This window comes from Anabrus simplex, chromosome 1 (genome assembly GCF_040414725.1).
Source record: "Anabrus simplex isolate iqAnaSimp1 chromosome 1, ASM4041472v1, whole genome shotgun sequence".
Classification (NCBI taxonomy): domain Eukaryota; kingdom Metazoa; phylum Arthropoda; class Insecta; order Orthoptera; family Tettigoniidae; genus Anabrus; species Anabrus simplex.
This window is the reverse complement of record NC_090265.1, coordinates 843977219-843999998: the sequence shown is the minus strand read 5'-3', so window position 1 is coordinate 843999998 and position 22780 is coordinate 843977219. Positions and strand designations below refer to the sequence as shown.

The following is a 22780-nucleotide window of genomic DNA, read 5'->3' as shown; positions in this document are numbered from 1 at the left end:
AGATGGTGGTTTTGATCTAAAGTGTTGTCCCCATTCATTAACCCATTGCCATGCAAATATTTTCCTTGAGAAATGTACCTTGGAATGCAATTATTTTTTCTACATTTTATGTTATGGATGCTAAAATGGTTACAAAAGCATACTGCATCAAACTAACATTTTGGGTTAGAGTTTAACTTACTACAATTAACTGAAGTCTTTTAAGGTATGGTACACCTTGAAACATCCATCTATATGGAGAGCAACTTTGCATTTGTTGCACTCGAAGCAAGATTTCTTCCGGATTCCATGCTCAAAACAGACTTTACATCTCCTTGATGTGGCTGATTCACTTGCTGTAGGAGCAATCGTTTCAGGAAAATGACTCCAGTGCCTTCCCTGTAGTCTCATTGGTGTGCTACCTTGAGATGGACCTCCTATAGTGGCATAATCAGGAAGGGTGACAACTTCCAGAATTTTATTTGCATATGAATTGGTTTCCTTGCAAATTCCCTGCCAAAAAGTGTCAGTAAGGAACTGACTCACAATGTCATATTCTGTAGCATTATCGCCCAAACGCCTCCTGACTGCAGTATTTAGCTCCTGAACAACTGCACATGCATTGCCTTTCGGAAAATTACTGGCCAAACTCCATTTTCAATTGTTCGATGCGGTGAAGTTATGTACGAAGTTATCTTCATCCTCACTATCACCTTCAGGAGCGGAGTCACAGTTCTCAGACGCACTATCACTGCTAAAACTACTATCAGATAATTCTGAGATATCTTCATCACCACTATCAAGCGGAAAGTGCAGAATTCTTTCCTCTTCCTCCTCGCGATATTTACACGACATCTTGCTCCGTGCTAGCATTCATTTCATGAACAATATGACCAAATTTAGAAGCAAAATAAACATTGACAAAATAGCCTTCGGATATTAACATTGACATGTAAACCTGCTAGAACTATCTAGGAATGTAATTCTAAAGAACAACATCACAATCGAAAGAAATCGGTAGTCAGACAGATGCATTTCCCACTTGAGTACACGAGGACTGTTGTATCCGTCATTGCATGTTAATGAATGTGGAACTCTTGACGGCTGTACCCGTCGTCGTAGCGGAATGGGTTAACAACTGCGGTAGCACCACGTTTATAAAATGTTTTTAACTTGAAAATCCTTTCTTTAACATTGTGACAATTCGGAAAACTACAGTTGTAAATATGTCTCACAGATCATGCTTTCAACAATGCACTAGTTTTATTATCTTATTTGTTTTGTTTGTCATAGCATTGTATACCAACTTGACAAAGCGTAATCATCGCCATTTGGTAATAACAACTTAATGGGTTAAAACTTCCTACAGAGTTGTGAGAATTGTTAGATTCAAAGGGAATGTTACAAAATAAAAGAGGTAGTTTTTAGTCTTCGCCACAATTGCCTTTCCAATTCTCACCATAGAACTTCCTGCCTTTCAGTCAATAATTCGACTAAATGTTTGTGAAAAACGATATTACTCACAATTTTTTCATACTACGTTGAGATCATATCTTCCTACATGGTCAGTTGACACTCCTTTAATGTCAGTTTCCAACAGTTTCTGTAGTACAGTGAATTATATTGATGCTCAAGTAAAACATAAAATCACAGAACCAGGTCATGTGATTCTATATTATATACTTACGTTCAAAAGGGGTGTTAAAAATCATCAACAATGGACTTAAATATTGATATGAGAGTCTAAATTAGTTGCAGTGGCATCACTGATGTAATTTAAGGAAAATATTACTTGTGCTCTATAATTTACTTTAAGGAGACTAATGACTTAAAGAAGGAGTTCCACAAAGTGATTTTTTTTTTTTTTGCAAGCTGCTTTGCGTCGCACCAACACAGACGGGTCTTATGGCGACAACAAAGAAATTCTTACGGTCTTTTGTTTGGGCAGGGAATAGAAAACAATGTGATGACAAAAATAATCGAAAATGGTGTTGAGTCTAATAATTTTCACACCTCTGTACTGTACTATGTCTTGCTGTTACTTTCATTTTCTTTTAACCAACTGTCCAGTGACTTTTGTGCCACCCTGCATGTTACTTTTCTTCTTCCTATCTCTCTATATGACCTGATTTGACACTTATTTGTTCCTTTCCAATACCTACATTTATTTCAGTAAAGTAATGCTTGAATAGTGTAATATCTAAATTATTACGTAGGGTATGATGCCTTCTCGGCCACATGTGTATCTGCTGTTTTGTAAGATGCTACTGTACTGTTTACTTTTAGGATTGTATGAGCTTGATGCCTCGCCTCAAATCCCCTCTTGTCAACAAATCCCAGCAAGGAAAAGGGAGTCCCATGGCAGTCGTCTTACCTTCCAGTAACTGTCATGCTCTGTATGAGAGTGCTGCTTGCCGTCAGCTGATCATAGAACATTTTGAAGATGTGTGCAGGGATGTGCTAGCACAGAGAGTTATCCGCAACTCTCATATTCAGCACACGTTGTTTGCCATTCTCCCCAGGTTGGCTGCCTTCAACAAAGACATCTTTGTTAAGACGTAAGTGGAATTTTGTTATTTTGAATATGCAGGGTGATCTGTTTGGGATGTCCCAAAGATAAATATTTGTAGAACATAAACGTACGTATTTCAGCTTGATACACTTACATATAAAGGTTACAAAAATCATGTGAAACAGTGTAGTCCTCGTTGTGTTTACCATGTCTGGTGTGGTGAATTTGGGGGTGGGGGTGGAATCCACCATGCGTTATGTTGCAAAAAGTGTATGTGCCCTCGTAATCACTGTATTTCATTGCATACAGGCGTTGCTGGCAGTAGGGAAATAAATACTGTAGTTCATTGCATACAGACATTGCTGGCAGTAGGGGAATAAATATCTTGAGGTAGTGGCACCGATCCTCTGACTCAGTCTAAGAAATGTGATCCTCAGTTGTAGGCACAGCTCTGTGTCATGGCCTGTCCGATGTCGTCTTCTCTGTTTCTGTTATGCACTTGTCCATCCATGTGTGGAACGGTGAGACCATTCTGCAAGAACATGTCCTGTCATTTTATTAGAACAGAACACAAAGGTGCATGATGACACCTATACTGCATTCTGAACAGTTGTTGAACACATGTTGTGCTTCCGATATAATTGGTCCATTATTGGAAATGATAAATTTTCCAACTAACTCATTTTTGTTTGCCAGTGTTTTTCCCAGTGTGTCGGTTTGAGCTCATTAGTTGGTTACTAGCATACAACAAAGGCACATGGCTGGTGCATGTAGAGGACGCTACTGCACAGACTACTTGGAGCCTCAAGCTGTGCGCATGCACTAGCTGTGCATCTTTGCAGGTATGCTAGTTACCAACTGATGATCCCAAATTGGCACACTGGGGTGAAATGCTGGCAACAAAAAAATTATTTATAATTTTCAATAACTGATCAATCATATTGGAATTACGAATTTTACTCATTCTTTCTCACTTCTAGGTTTAGTTCTTCTAAACTTGCTAGTAGATTGAATGGGAGTTGTGATGTTATGGAGCAATTGCAAAAGGACTTTTAGTTTGGGAGTAAGCTTTTGATGGGTTTTCATCACTCCCTAACGCTCCACACAGACGTTTATCTTGACTGAACTGTAGGAGTTCGTGTTTGTGTTTAAAAGGTTGCATTAAATTCCATCTGTGCTGGGTAAAACTGAAATCTAAACCCTATGGCACTACAGTCCTGAGGAGACTTGACCTACCAAGTGACCGCTGATCAGCCCAAAGGCCTGTGCCTGCAGATTACAAGGTGAAGTGTGGTTAGCATGATAAATCCGCTCGGCCATTATTCTTGGCTTTCTAGACCGGGCTGATATCTTAGTCAGATAGCCTGCGATAGTTCTCGCGTAGGCTGAGCAGACCTCAAACCAGCCCTCAGATCCAGGAAAGAAAACTTACCTGGCCAGTAATTAAACCAATGCCATTATGTTCATCCTATTATATGCTTTCCTTTCTTATTCCCATCTTTCTTTCTCTGACGTAATTTGGCATTTGTTTATTCTTATCATATACAGTGCGTTTCTCTCAACAGTTGGCCGGCAGGTGCGCCCGGCTTATCTGCCTCCCGTTGACTCATCCCTCCCCGTTCCGCGGCATAGCAACAAGGACAGCACTTTGCTCACTTTATCCATGCATGACATGAGATAACAATTAAAATTAAATTAAGAAAATTACTAATTAAGAATTAAGAAAATAACCTCGTACTTAATGACAACCTATTATGGACCCATACTAACCTATGCAGCTGGATCGTGGACTACAACAAAACGAGAGGAGAGTAGAATACAGGCAGCGGAAATGAAATTCCTAAGAGGTATTGAGGGCAAGACCAGAAAGGATAGAATCAGAAATGAAGAGATAAGGAAAAGGACAGGAATCTTGAAACTTCAAGACAGAATAGAAACAACAAAGCTAAAGTGGTATGGGCATATGTTGAGAATGGGGGAAGAGAGAGTGCCAAAAAAAGTTTTTTCAGAGAAGTTGACAGGAAAGACACCACGAGGAAGACCCCGAAAAGGATGGACTGACTCAAGTGTGGGAGTGCATAGAGAAGTGGGGGGGAAACCAGAAAATGTACTTAAAAAAGGAGAAGAGTGGTGGAGAGACAGTCAGTGATGGAGGTCCTTGATTCACAACCCGACCTGGGAAGCTGGAAACGGGAAATGAAGATGATGATGATGATGATGATGATGATGATGATGACCTTATGACAGGAGATGTTGGAAATGTTCTCCTCCTGCATCTACACATTTCTGGCATCGTTGTAGGAAACTCTGATTAAGTTTGTCTTCCATAATTGAGGCTATTTCTCTCAATTTTTCATAGCCCGTCATGCTGAACTCTTCGAAACCCCAGTTTCTTGTCCAAGTGTCTTAGGGATTTTGTATGTGTATATCCTAATCTTTCTGCGATTTAATTTACTTTTTCCTCATTAAGTGTGTGGTTTTTAACACTTCCCTGCTTATCGAATAAAGAACCGGTTCCTGTCAATTTGTTTACGAGTTTCTGCACAGTCTCTCTATGTGGAGGACGTACACCTGGAAATTATGTTACAAATTGCCTAATGACTTCCCTGCAAGACTCTGTTTTCACATAATTATCGTACATAAGAACCCTTTCCTCTACCGTGTACACATTTGAAGGCATTATGAGAATAATACCCCAAATTAATACTTCACAATTCGAGAACAATTGGAGCGACAGATCAACACTTAATGCACATTCTAAGTACAAACCTGAACTGCAAAGTGCGGGCATTCCCATGCTGTCACTGTACGGTGTAACGGGAAGTGATGAGTCTGCTGGCTAACCGAGAGAATGAGAGAAACTCACTGTACTCATTTTTATCCCATTGGGATCCTTTTCTGCTTTAGTGTTTTTCCTGTGTACATATTCTTTTACCACCTGTATTTATCTTTCTCCTATATTTCTTCCCTTTTCCTGTACTTTGTTCTTATCCTACACTTATCCCACATGAAAACTGAAGATCTGTCAAGAAGGCTCCTCAATGAGTGTTGGAGTCCGCTCTCCTGGTGAGGCTGGGAGGCAGAGGCGAGCTCGTCAGGGGCCGAGTAGAGATGGATGTGGAAGAACTGCGATTGATGTGGACAGAGCCTATCTATTTGAAGATGACAGTGTATGAAGATGTGGAGATTGTTCTTGCCCTTTTGTGTTTCCATGTTTGTCCTCTTCTCGTATTTTTGTTGCTTCATCTTCCCATTGCTGACCTGCCATTGTGTTTGTCCTGTTTTGTGTCCCTTTCTTATTCCCACCTCTCTTTCTCTCGGACTTGATTTGGCACTTGTTTGTTCCTTTCCTATACTTACTATTTTGATATCAATATAAGAATTGGTAAAAGGTTTATCTTATTCTGTTGTGAATTAGAAGATTTGTTGGGTATAAAATGTTGCTGTCCTATATTTTTCAGACATTTGAATGTCACTATGCTTTACCTACTAACGAGCTTGCGAGGCCGAGAGAAGGACCGCAGTACAGCCTTCACAACTATTGGCCTGATTGCTGTTGCTGTTGGAGACGATATTAAACCTTACGTGCATAGGATTATGGAAGTTGTCCGAGCATCTCTTCCTCCACGGGTAAAACTTTTCTGCTTATCTTATATTTATGGAAAATGAAATTCTTTGATTGAAATAAGCTTTCAGCCTATTAGATCGTGTTCTGCACATATAGTACATGTTGAAGAGATAAAAATAATAATAATAATAATCGTATGCCCTCAGCTACCGTGTGCAGACGTTTTAATTTAACGCCATCTGGCTGTCTGCTCGTCAATTTCAACGTTCTGTTTTACTCTAGGCCTACTAGATGGCAGACAGAGTAAACTTGAAACTCTCTTGGGCGTCTGTGGCTGAGATTTAATGAATTTTGTCGGGTAAACACCAAATGTGTCACCAGAGATCTTTTTAATGCTGACATCATACGACATGGAGTGTCGAATGGACTTTCTTCCGCCCTTTGGAAATCCGACTACTTCTGCCGGGTTTGAACCTGCTATCTTGGGATCCAGAGACCAACACTCTACCACTGACCTACAGAGGCAGAGATGTTAAGTACAGAACAAAAATGGCCAACCGGACTCCAGTGGGATCGGAACCCACAACCTCCCGATTTTGCACTCTACAGTGTGATGGCAGTAGTGCCAGATCTGTAGCTTAGATCCTTTCCAACAGAACAAATATGACCTAAGTCACCACAGCTTAGTTGGTAGAGCAACCAACTCAAAATCGGGAGATTGTGGGTTCGGATCCCACCAGTGTCCGGTTGGCCATTTTTGTTCTTTACTTAACAGCTCTTCAAATGTATGGAACACGACGTAATAGGTTGAAGAATTATTTCAATTACAATGTGGTTGTGAAAATTCAATATTCATAAAACTCTTTAATCACTATGTTACTTCCAATGTAAAACGTTAGTGTTATATAACTCCAAGCTGAAAGGTTATAAGAATTTATTTGTTATCTTGAAGTTTTATTTCATTGTCTATGAAGGACACCCTTAGCAAGAAACGTGGAGCTACCCTTGAACCAGCGGTATTTGTATGTATCACATTACTGGGACATGCAGTGAAGCAGATAATACAGTCAGATGTGAAGGAATTGCTAGAGCCCATGTTGGCAACTGGTTTGAGTCCTGCCCTTACTACATCGCTACGTGAACTGGCCACAAGCATACCTCAGTTGAAAAAGGAGATTTCAGAAGGTGAGTGTTACACTTAACTTTGGCTGGGTAAGTCACTTTTTTCCCTTAATGTTTATTCATCAACTTGATACTTTGCATAAATATTGTTATTGTTTGATAGCCTGTGTCAGATGAACTATTGTTTAAATACAACTGTTATTCCAAACGAATAAAATGGGGCAATGGTAGTACCAATTTATAGGCAGCAAAGGGGGAGAAAAATGTTAGTTTGATAACCAGTTGAAAGCCAGAAGTCACAGTCTTCAGATGTCATCATCGAAAAAAGGAATATATACTTACAACTATTTCTTACTACAGAGATATATACCAGTTAGAGGAAATCGATATGTTTGGAGTGAGGGGAACAATTTCTGTTTTTGCCACCAATTTTTGGAAACAGATATCTCTATCAATTACAACGTTAGGGGAAATTGCTATCATTGCATTAAGGGGTTTGTTAATAATTCCAAGAAATCATTGTTACAATTAGGTTACTATTTAAATTTCTCAGTGTATCTATTTTATCTCTAAAAATTAATATAAAATGCAGCCTCTGCATGAGAGGAAGTATTTCATAAAATAAATACCGTAGTTACTCGTGTATTAGACCCCCTCGCTTATTAGACCCCCCTGGCTTATTGGGACAAAGAAAATGAAAAAAATAAATCTTGCATACATGACCCTCCCCCAACGTACCCTAATTCGTCAGAGAACAACAACGATACTGCTTCGAAGCGGGTACAAGCCTTACTGCAACTCCGATGACATCACACAAATTTGTGAATAATTTTGTCCGTACGACCCGCGCAATGAAAACATGCGTCAATGTCAAGCAGTACATCTGCGTTTCGTAGTTAAGAAATGTCGCCTCCGTGGCGTAGGCCTACTGCAGCTCTGATGACATTGTAAAAATAGATAAATAATTTTGTGTCCGACCAATGCATTTAAAGCACGCATCAATCTGTTTGTTTTGTTCTGTTTTCTTTTAGTTAAGAATGTCCGCCAGCGTAATGGTTAGCACAGTTAGCTGCCATTCTTGGGAGTCTGAGTTCAATTCCCGGTACCATATCGCCAGAGATTTAAGAATGGCGGGAAAGTTGATATGCGGTAAAATGGTACATGCAGCTCCTCTTTATTGGGGGCTGCACCACCTCAGGATGAGGAAACGAGTTTACTTTAGTTAAGAAATATTCACGGTTTTGCTATTAATATTGCAGGCGAGATCTTTAAAAAAGTGATCATTTAATATCCCGTAACTCGGGCCAATATAGCCTACCGGTACGTAATATTCTGAGAGAAGTAGGTTTGAAACGCAATAGAAACAATCCAATTATACCAGTTGTTTTACTCGCCAACGTACCTAAATGATGATAATAATAATGGTATTGATTTTATGTCCCCACTAACTACTTTTACGATTTTCAGAGACGACAAACAGAACATACTATGCATTAATAAACAAAATATGAAGGCAACAAACATGCAAAATTAAACATTATGATAATAAAACACATTACCGCCACACCTGTAGATATCTATAAATGCGACAAGTTTTCCTGTTATTTATATTTATTCTTTCTGTTGTGGAACTTCAACACTATACGGACACTTAGTAACATTCCGAACCTAAAAATGTGGTCTCTCTTATCTTAATTACAGCTGTTTAAGTAAATGCTGATGTGATAAATGTAGAGAACAAGCACGAAATACACTCAAAAATAAAGGTCTGGCGTTCAATAGCCGCAGTTATCCAAAGAATGCTTCCAGTTACTATGTATTACATTTGGAAGTACAATTAGTAATATACGCTAGTTATCAGCTGGTGGGTTGGCACGCTTTTTACAGCACAGCATTATTCAGAAGGGGTGGCTTCTGCTACACATACACCAACTGGGAATAACAGAGACCATCTCCAGAAACCATTTGCAAATAGATTCTCACTGTTTGGATTCTGTAGTCAGGAATAATACTATTTTTTAAGTTGCAAAAAGGCGGGATCTCAAATATTTGTGATTGCCATGAAGATAATGTCATTTGGAATGACAACACGCTGGTAGCAGGGAAGTTGGCGGTATAAGATGAGGAGAATTCAAATGAAAGCGATGATCAGGTTTACTGTGTGGTAGGCCTGCTGCTTAACTGACGGACACAAATAACTGCCTACGTTCTTTTCTATTAATATTGCATAATGCGATACCCTTATCCCTTTTCTCTACGGGTTAGAGTATGAGGCGAGGCGAATCTTCGTAGCGAGTTTTTTACGACCGCATCCCCTTCCTGACGTCAACCTCATCAGAGGAGTTAAAGAGATGAAACGAATGACGTGATATAAGAGTATCTAAAACTGACTATATTCACTTTATATGTAGGCGTAAAAGGCGTGTGTTCACCATTCTTTTTAAATTTAGAAATACTGCCTTCCAACAAAAATAGCCAGTAAAACTCAGAATACATTCATAAGTTTGTTAAAGAATATTGTTAAATGTTAACATGTACAATTTATAGCCTAGAAGTCATGTGTTCACTGCACAAAATTTGAGGTTATCATATATTGGACCCCCGCCCCTTCGTTTTTTGGCTGTAAATGTGGAAAAAATGGGGGTGGGTTCTAATACGTGAGTAAATACGGTAATATGTAAACAGTGGTGTGTGTATTTTTACTAATATACTGGTGGAGGTTTTCACAGCCAGCTGACAGCTGGTGTACCTCTTTCAGGATATGTAGTTACATTGTTGGCACTTGGCACAGCCTAATATTCTACAAACACTTATCTGGTTTTTCCTTCCCTTAAAACAGTAATCACCATGATCACAAGCAACCTAATATACTGAAGGAAGACCATCACTTGTCAGTATCTATATATTAAATTTTTTTATGAAAACTAAAGTCAGTCAGTCCGGCCATTCTATCCGGTTGATTTCCTTCATTTTTGTTTAAACTTAAAGGTATCCATGCACAAATTTGTCATCAGGTACTATAAATCACTTAACTTCCACCTTACTCAAATTATTTCATTTTTTCAATTTTTTGTATCTTTGAAGCAATCATATCTTTGGTTCTAATTGAGGTACGGAGTTTGTTTTGGCCTAAGAACACTCAGTGGATCAGGTTCTTTCATTTCAGCTCTTAACTATTCAAATTAGTTCATTCTGAGCAAAGTTATGAGTGCACATTAAATTTGACGTCTCATTGCTTCAACATTTTTTCTCATTGAACCAATCATATCTTTCGTTCTAATTGAGGTATGCAGTTCATTTTGGTCTAAAAAAGCTCAGTGGATTAAGCGCTTTCTTTTGAGGTAATAACTACTTACATTGGTAGATTATGAGAATAGTTATGAGTACATTTGTCTCCATGACGAAGATCTTTGAAGGACTTTTTAATAGTTCGGCGCGTAGTGTTGTTCCAAGGAACGTTTAATTCAATTTTTTTGTGTAATGTATTTTCAAGTGTATTCTTGACACAATATTACATTCTATTACCGCAGCAGATCATGTGCTTTATTTCATTAAGTCGGAACTTTGCAAATACATCCGTGAGGATAGTAACGAACAACACCATACATTGTACATTGCGGGCGGAGGCAGCGGGAAACTGCTAGTCAGTCAGTCAGTCCGGCCATTCTATCGGGTCAATTTCCTTCATTCTTTTTTAACTGAAAGGTATTCATGCACAGATTTGCCATCAGGTACTATAAATTACTTAACTTCCACCTTCCTCAAAATATTTGTTTCTTTTTTCAATTTTTTGTCTCTTTGAATCAATCATATCTTTGGTTCTAATAGAGGTAAGGAGTTTGTTTTGACCTAAAAACACTAAGTGGATCAATCTCTTTCATTTCAGCTCTTAACTATTCAAACTGGTTGATTCTGAGGAAAGTTATGAGTGCACATTCAATTTGGCGTCTCATTTATTCAACATTTTTCTCATTGAAGCAATCATATCTTTCGTTATAATTGAGGTATGCAGTTTGTTTTGGTCTAAAAACACTCAGTGGATCAAGCTCTTTCTTTTGAGCTAATAACTACTAAAGTTGGTAGATTCTGAGAAAAGTTATGAGTATATTTGTCTCCATGACGAAGATCTTTATGTGATGTATTTTCAAGTATTTTGTTGACATAATATTACATTCTTTTACCACAGCAGATCATGTGCTTTATTTCAGTAACTCGAAACTTTGCAAATGCATCGTTGAGGATAGTAATGAACAACACCATACTTTGTACATTGCGGGCGGAGCCAGCAGGAAACTGTTAGTTTTAATTCATAATAATGACATATGACCTGGTACATATTGTTCAAGTTGACACCCATAAGTGACCTGTATGTCTGTAAGGATGGAGCCTAATGTAGTGCAATGATGTAGTAAAATAAAATGACTACGATCACTGTCTGCTCATAAGTTTTCATTGATCATACATCGTTATCACTCTCTCTCATCCACAATTTGGTATGTCGAACGGTAATGATACGCAGCTGCCTTGACTCAATTCACCTTGTTCACATATTTGACCACAACCCTAACTGTGTCGCCATTTATATACATTTCTGGGTAAGTTTCCAGAATGAATTTGTCACAATATTCTATTACTATAATATATATAGAATTAATTTAGAATTATGAAAATACAGACATCCTTTGTAAGTTAGCTTTCTCAAGTTCTCTTGAATCAGCACACCTAGAAGTTTCCTGAACATACTTGAAACACACATAAGAAATTGTGTACAAGTTGTACACAGTCTAACCTTTATACAAAACCTAGCCTATGTCAGAATCTTCCCTATAAATTACAACTACCATATTTACTCATGTATTAGACCCCCTCACATATTGCACCCCCCCCCCCCCCCCCCCTTGGCTTTTCGAGACAGAGAAAATGAAAAACATAAAACTTGCATACAAGACCCCCAACATAATTCGTCAGAGAACAACAATGATTCCGCTTTGAAGCAGCTACAAGCCTTATGCAGCTGTGATGACATCACACAAATTAGTGAATAGTTTCATCCATACAACACTCATGCCTTTGCTGGCAGGACCTAGTGTTTACAGTGCATTATGTCTTCTGGTATAGGCTAGAGCAATTTTGTTACTTTCATAAATCTGTCTCTGTCTTATCCTTGGCTTTGATAATATGAAAGTGACTGAGGTATGAGCGATGCTAGTAATGCCAATCCTTACGCAGCCAGTCCTGCTATGAATGGTATGAAAATGTTGCTCATAGGGTCGGTTGGTGTATGCATTTCAGTGGGCTTGGCAGACTGATATGTAATAGCAACGCTGGCTCGGTGAGGAAAGCAACGGGAAACTACCTCACTCCTCATTTCCCTAGTACGCCTCTTCAGTGATGCCTAGGCCATCTATGACAGCTGATGGCAGAGCTGTTGAGGATCCCACCAGCGGAATCGCTGACGGACTGAACATACATACATACATACATACATACATACATACATACATACATACATACATACATACACACATACATACATACATACATACATACATACAACACTCGCAATGAAAATGCGTCAAAGTCATGCGGTACATCTGTGTTTCGTAGTTAAGAAATGTCTGCCTCCATAGCGAAGGCCTACTACAGCTCTGATGACATTGCACAAATAGGTGAACAGTTTCATGTCCGGTGCATTGCAAGCACGCATCAGTCATGAATATATGCGTTTTGTAGTTACGAATGTCCGCCAGCGTAGTGGTTAGCACAATTAGCCGCCATTCTCGGGAGCCTGAGTTTGATTCCCCGTTCAGTTAGCCAGAGATTTATGAATGGCAGGAAGGTTGATTTGCATTAAAAATGGTACATGCAATTCCCTTCCATTGGGGGCCTGTCTAAAAAAGAGCTGCACCACCTTGGTATGAGGAAACGAGTTTACTTTAGTTGAGAAATATTCACGGTTGTTGCTAGGCCTATTAATATAGACAGGCATGATCATTAACCAAGGAATCGTTTAATATCTCTTAACTCGGGCCAATATAGGGTTTTCTGGAAGAGAAGTAGTTTTAAAACGTAATAAAAACAATCCAATCACAATTGTTTTACTCGCCAATGTACCTAACAAATAATAATAATATTGATTTTTTATGTCCCCACTTACTTTCAAAATGGGAGACAACGAACGTACGAAATTAAATATTATGGTAATAAAATGCATTAGTGCCGCACCTGTAAATAAATGTCTATAAATGCGGCAAACTTTCCTGTTATTTATTTTTATTCTTTCTGTCGTGGAACTTTTGGCACTATCCAGGCGATACCATACCTAACCTAAACAATGCAGTCTCTCTTGTCTCATTCACAACTGTTTAGGTAAATTCTGATGTGATAAATGTAGAGAAACAAGCATGAAATATACTTTAAAATAAGGGTCTGACTTTTAACAGCTGCAGTTATCAGAAGAATGCTTCCTGTCACTATGTATTACATTCAGAAATACAACTCATAATATACCCTAGTTATCAGCTGGTGGTTTGGCACACTTTCAACAACACAGCTTTATTCAGAAGGAGTGGCTTCTGCTACACATACACCAGCTGGGAATATCAGAGACCATTTCCAGAAACCATTTAGGAATAGCTTCACACAGTTTGGACTCTATAGTCAGGAACAAAACTATTTTAAAAGGTTCAGCAATTACACATAGCAATTACAAACTATTAAAGAAACATGTTATGAATTGCAATTATAATTTTCACCATTTACAACAACTGCCACGTGATCATAATTACTTGAGACCAATAAATGTAGTGCGAAAAATATTCAAAATTAAAATTTAAAAATAATTTTACAAAAATTAGCTGAGAACGATTATCGTCAACCTCCCCTTCTTCCATAACACATGATCTGCTACCACTGTAGCACCTATTGACGCGTCTACACCAAAATAATAATAATAATAATAATAATAATAATAAATAGGAATTAGAAAAATAATAATATGAATTAGGAAAATAACAATGTGGTGGCGGCTTCGCATCTTGGTAGGGAAATGCAAGGGAAATGAGACAGTTAACTTATCAAACACACAAAATCAAACAATACACAAGGTAAACATAACTTATAGGCCTAACAAATGACAACTACGGAAAGACGTGGAAGGTGGTAGGAGGGCTACTGAGGTCCGTGAGAAAGTATGACGTTATGGGGAAGAAAAGGTTCGCAATAATCACCCTCAGGCTAATAATTATTAACAAAATGAAACGATACAATTTCAGATAAAACAAAACAAATAAATGGAAGAGTAGCTGACAATTACACCCTAAATCAGGATATTTAAATAGACTTACAAAACAAAACCCGTAATCTCATCAAGCTCTTCGGTCAAGAAATGAACTTTGACTTAGAGATTCACATTTAACTTAGAAGTTCACAGAGTGAATGGAGGCATCCTCGAAAGAGTAAAAAAAAAAAAAAAAAAATTTAATTAATTAATGTGATTTACAATACTCTACTCAAGAAAAAGTGTTACATTTACTTTTAAGTATAAAATACTGAGCCTGAAAAATGTTTGCCTCCGATAACAACACGTTGCGGACTAGCTTAGCAGCTAAGTCATACTGATGCTCAATTTTGGTAAATGTGGAAATCTAGAGGAAACTCCGACACACACAATAAAATTTTACATTACCACGGAAGTTACATTAAATGAGAAAAGGCCAAAACACAAGAATGAATTTAAATTGATTAAAAGGCAATAACATAGCGCTTACCATGAGAGGCTTGATTTCCCAGAGGGGGATAGACCCCGAGCGCTTGCGCTCGCTAGGTCGGTTGGATGGAAAAGACGCGGACAAAAGCTTAGCTCTCGCAAGGAGCCCGAAACCGGAAATCGTACGATTACAAATAACCACTAACAACACTCCAGATTTCCACATTCACCAATGAAAAATGCTAATATTTTAGCCAAAAATAAACACTTTGGCCAATCACAAGTAGCTTCTAGAACCATAATTTCTGCTGAATCCGCATATTAGCGGATATTACAAAATGACAGCAAAGGGCCACTTACACGTGACACACCCTGCCTCACAAGTAATGTATAAAAATGCACATCCCTTTATACAATTCGCAGAACAATCTACAATTTAAAACAGAAAATTTAAATATCCAGATCTCTTTAAACATAAATCTTCATAGTCCATTTTCTTCATAGGCCTAAATATTGATAATTTTAAATATTACACACCATTGATTTTTCAAGTCTTTTTCTTGAGGTTTTCTGGAGTAAGTAACATACATACAAAAATTTTCTCTGCATGAACCTTCAGTCTTTAAATGTTCCTTTTGCTTACCCAAACAACTGTAAAAATTGTTAAAATGGTGACAAGACTAAAATTAAATAACATTACATGACAAGGATTTCTGTGGCTTCACTGATTTCCACACACGGCTGTTCAACAGTGGTCACACTTTTTATCCTCAGGAATTCTGTTCTCCCTGAAGTATTCTTCCATCTCTCTCAAAATGGTTTTGCTGAGATAGTTGCAGTATTATAAAAGTGTTTAGGCCAATCATCGTATGTCTTAATGATATTTATGATTGTAGGGTTGCCGTTGTTATTGCTCCCTATCATTGTGTAATTGTTTAAGTTCAATTCTGCTGTACCTGTAGATGTTGTTTCTCTCTCATTAAATTGGATTTCCATTGCTCATTTCCTCTCAATATAGTTGGATATGATAGACTTTGTTGCTTGGTTTTCTGTTCTTATCTTTTGTATTTCCTTTCTAATCTGTCTTGACCCTTCTTCCGTCTTGTCGATCCTTTGGTTGGCCTCATCTTTATTACATTCCATTTCATCCTTCATAATGCCTAGCTTGCCTGCTATCTGGTCTTGAGCTACGATGAAGTTCATCTGTATCAGTTGGTTTGTAATTTCAATTCCTTCGTTCAATTTATTAATTCTGTCCGGGCAGTGCTCCCATCTTTTTTGTGAATTGATCTTCAATCCTTCGATGTTCTCTGTCAGTTTCTTATTTCTTCTTCCTTCAAGTTCTGAGTGTAGTTTTGGCTCTTGGATAATTCTTCTCTAATTTTGTTGACCTCTTCATAAACCTCTTTATTCTTTTCCATTATTTCCGTCATTTCAGTGTGCAGATTTACTATGTCAGTTTTAATATCTGTAACTTGCAACCTAATGTTTCCAGTCTCGATTTTGATGATTTCCTTCTGCATTTCCTCCATGTTTCTCATTTCTTCCATCTGCTTTTTTTTAATTTCCTCCTGCTTCTGCTGAAATTCTTCTTGCCTCTGCTGTCCTTCTCTCATGCTTCTGATTTCTTCCATGATTTCTTGTTGTTTTTCTTGATCTTCTCGCCTTTCCTTTCTCATTTCTTCAATCATTTTATCTCGTTTCTCTTCTTGCTTCTTTGTCATTTCTTGCTGTTTCTCCTCCTGTTTTCTTATCATTTCTTGTTGTTTTTCCTCCCGTTTTCTTATCTTTCTTGTTGTTTTTCATCCTGTTTTCTTATCATTTCTTTCAGGATCTCTAATATTCCTTTTTGCTCTTCCTTCGCCTTGTTTATTTCTTCTTGGTTATTCTTTATTGTTTCATCTCTCTTCTGCAGTTCTTCTTCTTGCTCTTTTTGGTATTCCTCAAATTGAGCTTGCATCTGGCTCAGATTCGCCATCTCTAATTTTTGTTATTTTCTCTAATATTTTATTTATGGTACTCTAAAGATTCCTAGATTTCCTCTAGAAACTTAAACTAACTTATACCTAAGCCTAATAATTAAATAGTTTATTTTATCAGTAACCTGGTGAAATCGGGTAGAACTACCTAGGATTACCCTTGCCAAACTGCATTAGACCAATCCCAATCATGAAATAATTCAGATCCTAATCATATCTTTAAATTTTAGCTCATTTCAATGTGATCCTTGCCTAGGAAATTAACATTTTATAGTACATCTTTATACCTTTATCTTACAGACTAGTAAAGTTTTATTATGTAATTCGGCTTCTCACTGTTTCGGTTTCCCAAATAAATAAATAAATAAATAAATAAATAAATAAATATTATATTCGTCTAAGTTTTCGAATTACTAACTACTGTCCTTGTAAATAATTTTCTTCTTCTGTCCAATCCAATGTTGTGTATAAATTTTGTTTCCAAGTCCTACCTTGAATATCGTTTTAAAATATTTTTTTAGGTTCCATGTTGAGGGATCAATTTTCTTTTTACGTCTATCTTTCTCTTCTTTCGGCCTCACGTTGTTTATCTATTTTCTTTTTCTTGTTTGTCCCATGTTGAAGCGCCAATTTTCTTTCTTCGCCCTTCCCGCGTCCAGGTCAGTGTTCATAAAAGAATCCCAGCTTGCTTCTCACGGTATCAGATTTTATTAATTATTTTACGTAGGATCCCAAGAAGGTTGATACGTCGAGCACGATGTTATCTAAACATATAGTCTACGCGATGGACATCTCCATCTGATGCATCGGTGGGGTGACAGAACAATTCGAAAACACATTACCTTAATTCTAACATTCTTACATTACTGTAAAAACTATAATATCTTGAGTAACTTTTTCTTAAACTATAATTGTTTATTAAAATCAAAATATAAGAATATTTGAAGAGAAATAAGTAATGTTCTTAAAATTTGAAGACTTAATAAATTGCTCATATATACAGCTGATTTGTCAACTTCATTTGACACATGATCACATCCTTTATCTATAACCTGACCTCTCTTTATCACTTTGAAATGAGCTAAATTCCATTTATTTACAATAATATTACAGATATGAAATATATTGAGAAATTGCAAACTCCTTCTGGTAAACTTAAGTTACTACAAATTCATACTCTCTGACTTACATACGTTCATCATTCATTACAATATGAAGTGGGTATAGAAATCTATATCACAGTTCTTTAATATTTACCTTTGTTAGCCTATTATCTCTAATAGCTTGATATCATCTCTAATTTTAATAGCTTGATGTGATTTGAATTATTTCCTTTGGTCTTGTCTTCTCAATGTAAGCATTGGATGACTCAACAAGTCCCTTGTTTAATATCATACAATATCAGCTGTTCATAGCCTATTACTATATAATCATTGAAAGGTTGGGTCCTAACTTCATATTCTTATTAAAAAGAAGACAATCACAACTGCAAATATATGTCATGCGTAACCTTACTTGAATTAAAATAACTGTTAGATCTTGTATTAGTCAGTGGGATTTAGGGAATACTTTTCTTAGAAGACATCACAATATAAATCATTTATATGCACTAATGCAGTAGCAGTGATCCACAGTATAACTTCACTCACTGCCCTGATTTAATTAAAGGTAAGTAGCTATCAATAAGAAATTCCATCTAATCAAATCCAAGCATAAGAAACATTTATTACTTGTAGTGACAGTATTAGATGACCACAGCTTAATATCACCTACCTGACATTCAGTTAAATATGTTGTAATTATCATATTATGCAATTTATTGATTATATACACTGTAACATACAATAGAGGGAAATTTCATATCTGGTCTGTATATATATATTCGATTACCGATATGTGAGACCCCAAACTTGCGTCAATTTTTCCTTAAAATATTCCATATCTTCTTCCTCGTCGGTGTAGAATAAACTTTCCATTGCTTCATAATACCATTTCATCTTTCTTATCAACTCTATTACTTCGCAAATCTGCATTTCAATACATATCTCCTCTCATCATCCACAACTCTTGCTAAGATTGATTTCCCTTGATGCATAACTATTTACATCCTCGTAGATATCTTATATTGGGTCCATATCTTTTCATTTTATTGTAACCTTCATCCTGTGTAATTACATTTCAATGCATCATAACCTATCTTGATAACCAAATAACATATTCCCTACGTATTCTTAAAAGAAAATGCCACCTATATTCCTATATTAAACTGGAATTACAACTTGGAATCTTTATTATTATTATAAGATGCTCCACTTAAAAGAACTTGGTCTTCAGCAAAGGCACAATACTGTTTGGATCGTCTTTCTCTCTCTTGTTACCTTGGAACTGGGCTTTGCATTATATTCACAGAAGACTATCTACTCCTTATAAATCGATCTACATATAGAAGTCATTTGCGAGAACCTAACATGTGAAAATGTTAATTCTGCAGACTAAAAACTGTATCACAAGTACATTTCAGATACTGCTGGCTTAAGAAAATTATTTCCTACCAGATGACATAAAATTTTTGGTTACAACGAACTTATCTTATCGTCCTCTGCCTTTAGGTAGGATGGTCTAGATCTGATCCATTCTCCTTTGCTGCTGGTGAGCATGACTCATCGAGTCTGGCAGTTGGTTATGTAGTCGTCACATCTGGACTTGGCTGATGATAGCTTTGGCTCAGGTAATCCCAGGCAGCTCCTCTCCCATCCTTTAGTGAGATCATCTTCTCTTGCATGTTCATCGGAAACACAGATACATATAACATCAGCTGATACAATGTGAAGTTTTCAAAGCCTAATAATATTAATAACAATAGTTTCCTTTCAGTATCAAATAGTTGATCTCTATATTCCTTCTCAAGCTTTAAAATGTCTGTTTAAAATACTATATTAGGATGATGTAAGCTTTCTTTGTGTAATTCCACGATATAATCTTGCTAATGTATAACCTTTCTCTTCTTGGTTCTTTTAATTGTGCAGGTGTCTTATGGATGATATGATGATAGAATATTGCCTACTTTTTTTTCATGAAAGCATTGCGTTCTGTTGACGTTTCTAGATTTGCTTAATGAAGATACAGTATAATCCTCTTGCTGATATCCGAAAGAATCCGAAAGCCTGGTTGCCGTCTCAATGTGACGGGTGGATTGGGTACCACCTGGGGTAATGTTACTACGCTCACAAATCATGTTTGGCTTGTAAGAGGAGATCCAGCAGTGTTGGGTGCTTAGAACCAGGGATTGTTAGTTCCTGGAGCTTAATATTGCCGCCGCACCCACAAGTTGTCAGACGCGGACCAGGAAGCCAGTGGATACCACTGATACACACCCGGATTTTAAACAGGCTTTTTATTAGGATCTTCCTCCAGTTCCGCCGTACCGATGATCTTCATCTCCGCATTCACTGCCGTTGAGGTCTTCACTCATAACCCTGAGCTGGGACTTCTTCTTCTTCTGATTATTATTATTATTATTATTATTATTATTATTATTATTATTATTATTATTATTATTATTATTATTATTATTATTACAGTAGAGTCTCGCTCATCCGACCTTCGCTTATCCAACATTCTGTGTTATCCGACACTGGTAGACTTAATTTGAACTTTTGGTGGAGACTAAATTCAGGCAACCCGGTGTGGAGGGTGCGTCCATGGGACAAGCACTGGCCTGACAGCTGGCGGTAGGAGAGTTTTTTTTCTCAAGGACAGGCGCAGTGAGTCTTCAGTCATTGTTCATTGTAGTATTGGTTGGGTGCGGATGTTATAATTTTCATATCGTCTGTGAGTATAGCGAGTAAATGGAAGAAAGTGATTGTTTCTGGGGAAGACAAGTTGAGTGCATTAAAGACACTGGACAAAGGGGAAATTCTTCAAAATGCGGCTTCAGATTATGGTGTTGGATGTGTTACAGTGGGAGACTGGAAAAAACAGAAGGAAGAAATTGAAAAGTGGTGCTCTACCAGAGCAGAGAAAAACATTGAAAAAATGTGAGTACGAAAAAGTAAGTGAAGCACTATTTCTTTGGTTATCTCAACACCCGGAAAAAAGCCTACCAATATCTGGTCCCATTCAGCAGGAAAAGGCTGTGTATTTCCAGAAGGAGTTTAATTAAGGGGACCCTAATTTTCCTGCCAGTGCTGGGTGGTTTGATCGGTGGAAAAAACTGTACGGCATTAGGCAGCTTAATATCTGTGGAGAAAAGTTACTTTTCGTAAGACATCTGGAATGTTTTCGTTCAATACTGCATGTACTGTACAATTGAATTGATAATTCAATAAATAGAGAACCGTAAAACATGTTCTAGAGTATAGCCTTCCTGTTTGTTTTAGTTCAAAGTTATTCTGTATTATCCGACATTTTCGGTGATCCGACGCACTCCAGGTCCCGTTTAGGTCGGATAATCGAGACTCTACTGTATTATTATTATTATTATTATTATTATTATTATTAAATAACATTGGTGTTTATTTGGAAAATTAAAGGTAATATATCCAAGCTAAGCAGTGTGTCTAAATGTGTCTCATTAACAAAATTAAGAATCTGACTTTTGGACACCTTGGTACTTTTCCTCCATTTGGGATTGGATTGGATTCTTTGATATAGTGCTCTAATTTTACAAGGAAACTTCCGCATCATTCAGCCACCAGCCGACTTCTGCTTCCCTGACCTTACTTACAAAACATCCCAGCAGTTAGTTGGTTCCAAGAATTTTACCAGAACATGTGTGACTGTTGCGTGTTTATTATTGTGTGTATTACTTGTGTATTAAGTAATCAGTTCGAAAATGTTTTCATTTGACAGCAAATTTATTTGGTTGGAATGATACTTGAAAAACAAGATGGCTGTAGAAGATGCATTTGGAAATTTGCTCATAAATATCCTGACTAGCATTCCTACAATATCTTGCATTTTGAAGGTGGTGAAAAAGTGGGGATATTCAGGCGCGGTTAGAAGCCCAAAACATGTGCTATACAGTGTATTACCAAAGTGGAATTGCAGAAAGTGGCTAATAATTTAAATGCTGTGAGGCATGACTTACTGGAGGAGGAGGTAATTTTCAATAGTATCTGAAATAAATGGTAAGTAAAAAAAACAGTATACCTGTACAGTATTTCTAATGATAATGTTTACATTTGTGGGCTTATTTTATTCTTATTGAATTCTGTAGTTGCTAAATGTCTTGATTTGCTGGTAGTAATGGAACAGGTTCCCCGCTGCAAACACAACACACGGTCAAGGGGGCGGAAGTCAGCCGGGGCTGAATGATGCAGAAGTTTCCTTGTAAAATGAGAGCACTATATACGTGTTTGTTGTTGTTATTGTTGTTGTAATACTATCTGTGCCTCCACACATGTGTAAAGGTCTTATTTCTCAGGTTTACTGCGAATGCTGTCCCATGTCCTGATGCACAAACCTCTTCGTCATCCTGGAACACCGCGTCACCCTGTTCTGCCTTCAAGCCCAGCAGTCACGTTGTCCTCGCATAGTCTAGGACCAGATTCACATGATGTTCCCAGCATTGTTTTGGCACTGCGAACCCTCGGTAGCTTCAATTTTGATGGTAAGTATCATACTCATCTGTTCAGTCTTCTGATAAAATAATGGGGTGGGGCTGCAACGTTTTACCCAATGGAATTATGTGGTGTCTCTTGCCAGTATTTAGATCTTGTGTAGATAATACTGTGTGCTGCAAAACAGATGACACTGAAATGTTATTTCATTGCATTGGTGTTCACAACGTGTACAGTATAACAATACCATTACAATACAGTATTCCAATACCACTATAATATAACAATACCATTACAATATTACAATACAGTACTGTATAATAATTCATTGAAAATTTAAATCGTAATTTT

General features: G+C 37.3%; 1 protein-coding gene across 2 annotated transcripts in view; it reads left to right on the top strand.

The window, feature by feature from the left end:
- mTor (serine/threonine-protein kinase Tor) overlaps window positions 1-22780 on the top strand; it is a 415570-nt gene that overhangs the window by 63109 nt on the left and 329681 nt on the right. For both annotated transcript variants that reach the window (XM_067136412.2, XM_067136411.2), the window contains exons 6-9: window positions 2266-2537; window positions 5953-6121; window positions 7034-7244; window positions 22294-22479. In XM_067136412.2, the coding sequence (XP_066992513.2) occupies window positions 2266-2537; window positions 5953-6121; window positions 7034-7244; window positions 22294-22479 (838 nt within the window). The remainder of the gene's footprint in view (window positions 1-2265; window positions 2538-5952; window positions 6122-7033; window positions 7245-22293; window positions 22480-22780) is intronic.